Here is a 1,167-nt window from a genome sequence, read left to right as displayed (position 1 = left end):
GAGATGTTTGTTTAAATTTCTGTTGGTCATGAGCAAAAAGCAATGGGGATGCATCTGCCAACACAGAAAACCAAATGATAGAAAACATTTCCTTTATTTTTGTTATTTATTTTATTTTTTAATATTTATTTTATTTTTTGATTTTGAGGGAATCTTTATATTAAAATGTTCATTTTGGTTTGTTTCAGTGGTTTCGGCACAAGGCTTACAGGCAAAAGACAAAACTGGGTCTAGTGACCCATATGTTACAGTTCAAGTTGGAAAGAATAAAAGAAGGACTAAAACCATTTTTGGAAACTTGAACCCAGTATGGGATGAGAAGTTTTATTTGTGAGTATATAATGTGAAACTATTGCAAATATTAAAATATTTGGGAATAAATTTGACAGGTATGCAAAGCATACAAGCAATAAGTATCTCATATTTTAATTATCTCTTATGCAGGATTTACAAAAAGAGTGACCAAAATACTAAAATCACTTAATACTCTCAAAATAATATTTATTATTTATTCTTCATCGTTGGAAGTAAGTGAATAAAAAGACTATTTCAAACACTTTTTTAAAAAGTGGAACAGTCGGGGTGACTTTGCAGCATGGTCTATGACTTGAGATGATCCAACATAGCTGGGAATTTACAGGCTTGATTCAGCAATATCTTGATATCTGAAGATTTGTGACTAAAGACAGTAGAAAGACTCTGGGCATCACGCAGCCCATCACTTAAGGTAAAACCACACCTACGCTATGCTATACCGATGAGATGGTTGGTGATAACTTTCACAACCTCTTATTTTCCATAGGGCTATTTATTTTTCAACCTCTATATCTTGCACTGAACAGCAATAAATCATTTTTCTTTCAAGGGTGCTTTTCTTTCTACCACTCCTTCATGGAGAAACAAAAAAACAAAACAAAAAAAAGAATGACTTTGAATTATTATTTTGTAAAAATAAAAAGCCCTACCTAAGTGGGTTTAAAGGCAATTCTTTTTCCTTCCTCCTCCCTTTGCAAATCATTTAAATATGCCTCTTCCAGACTTCCCTCATGCCAAGGCCATCACAGATCTGCTTTCTGATGCTAAATAATACTTTTCATTGTGCAATGTCTACAATTTAATATAAATAGAGTCATATAGTATGTACTCTTCTTTTGTATGGTTCCATTT

General features: G+C 32.3%; 1 protein-coding gene across 1 annotated transcript in view; it reads left to right on the top strand.

Moving 5' to 3' along the window:
- The window catches only part of LOC103605151 (protein unc-13 homolog C-like), a gene marked incomplete at its 3' end in the record, with an annotated part of 212,770 nt that overhangs the window by 126,775 nt on the left and 84,828 nt on the right, over positions 1-1,167 (top strand). The window contains exon 7 of the mRNA XM_008589736.1: positions 189-330. Within this exon, the coding sequence (XP_008587958.1) occupies positions 189-330 (142 nt within the window). The remainder of the gene's footprint in view (positions 1-188; positions 331-1,167) is intronic.

The sequence above is a fragment of the Galeopterus variegatus genome, unplaced genomic scaffold, assembly GCF_000696425.1.
Source record: "Galeopterus variegatus unplaced genomic scaffold, G_variegatus-3.0.2 Scaffold5626, whole genome shotgun sequence".
Lineage (NCBI taxonomy): Eukaryota > Metazoa > Chordata > Mammalia > Dermoptera > Cynocephalidae > Galeopterus > Galeopterus variegatus.
Note: the sequence above shows the minus strand (reverse complement) of the source record. Positions and strands in the feature narration are given on the sequence as shown.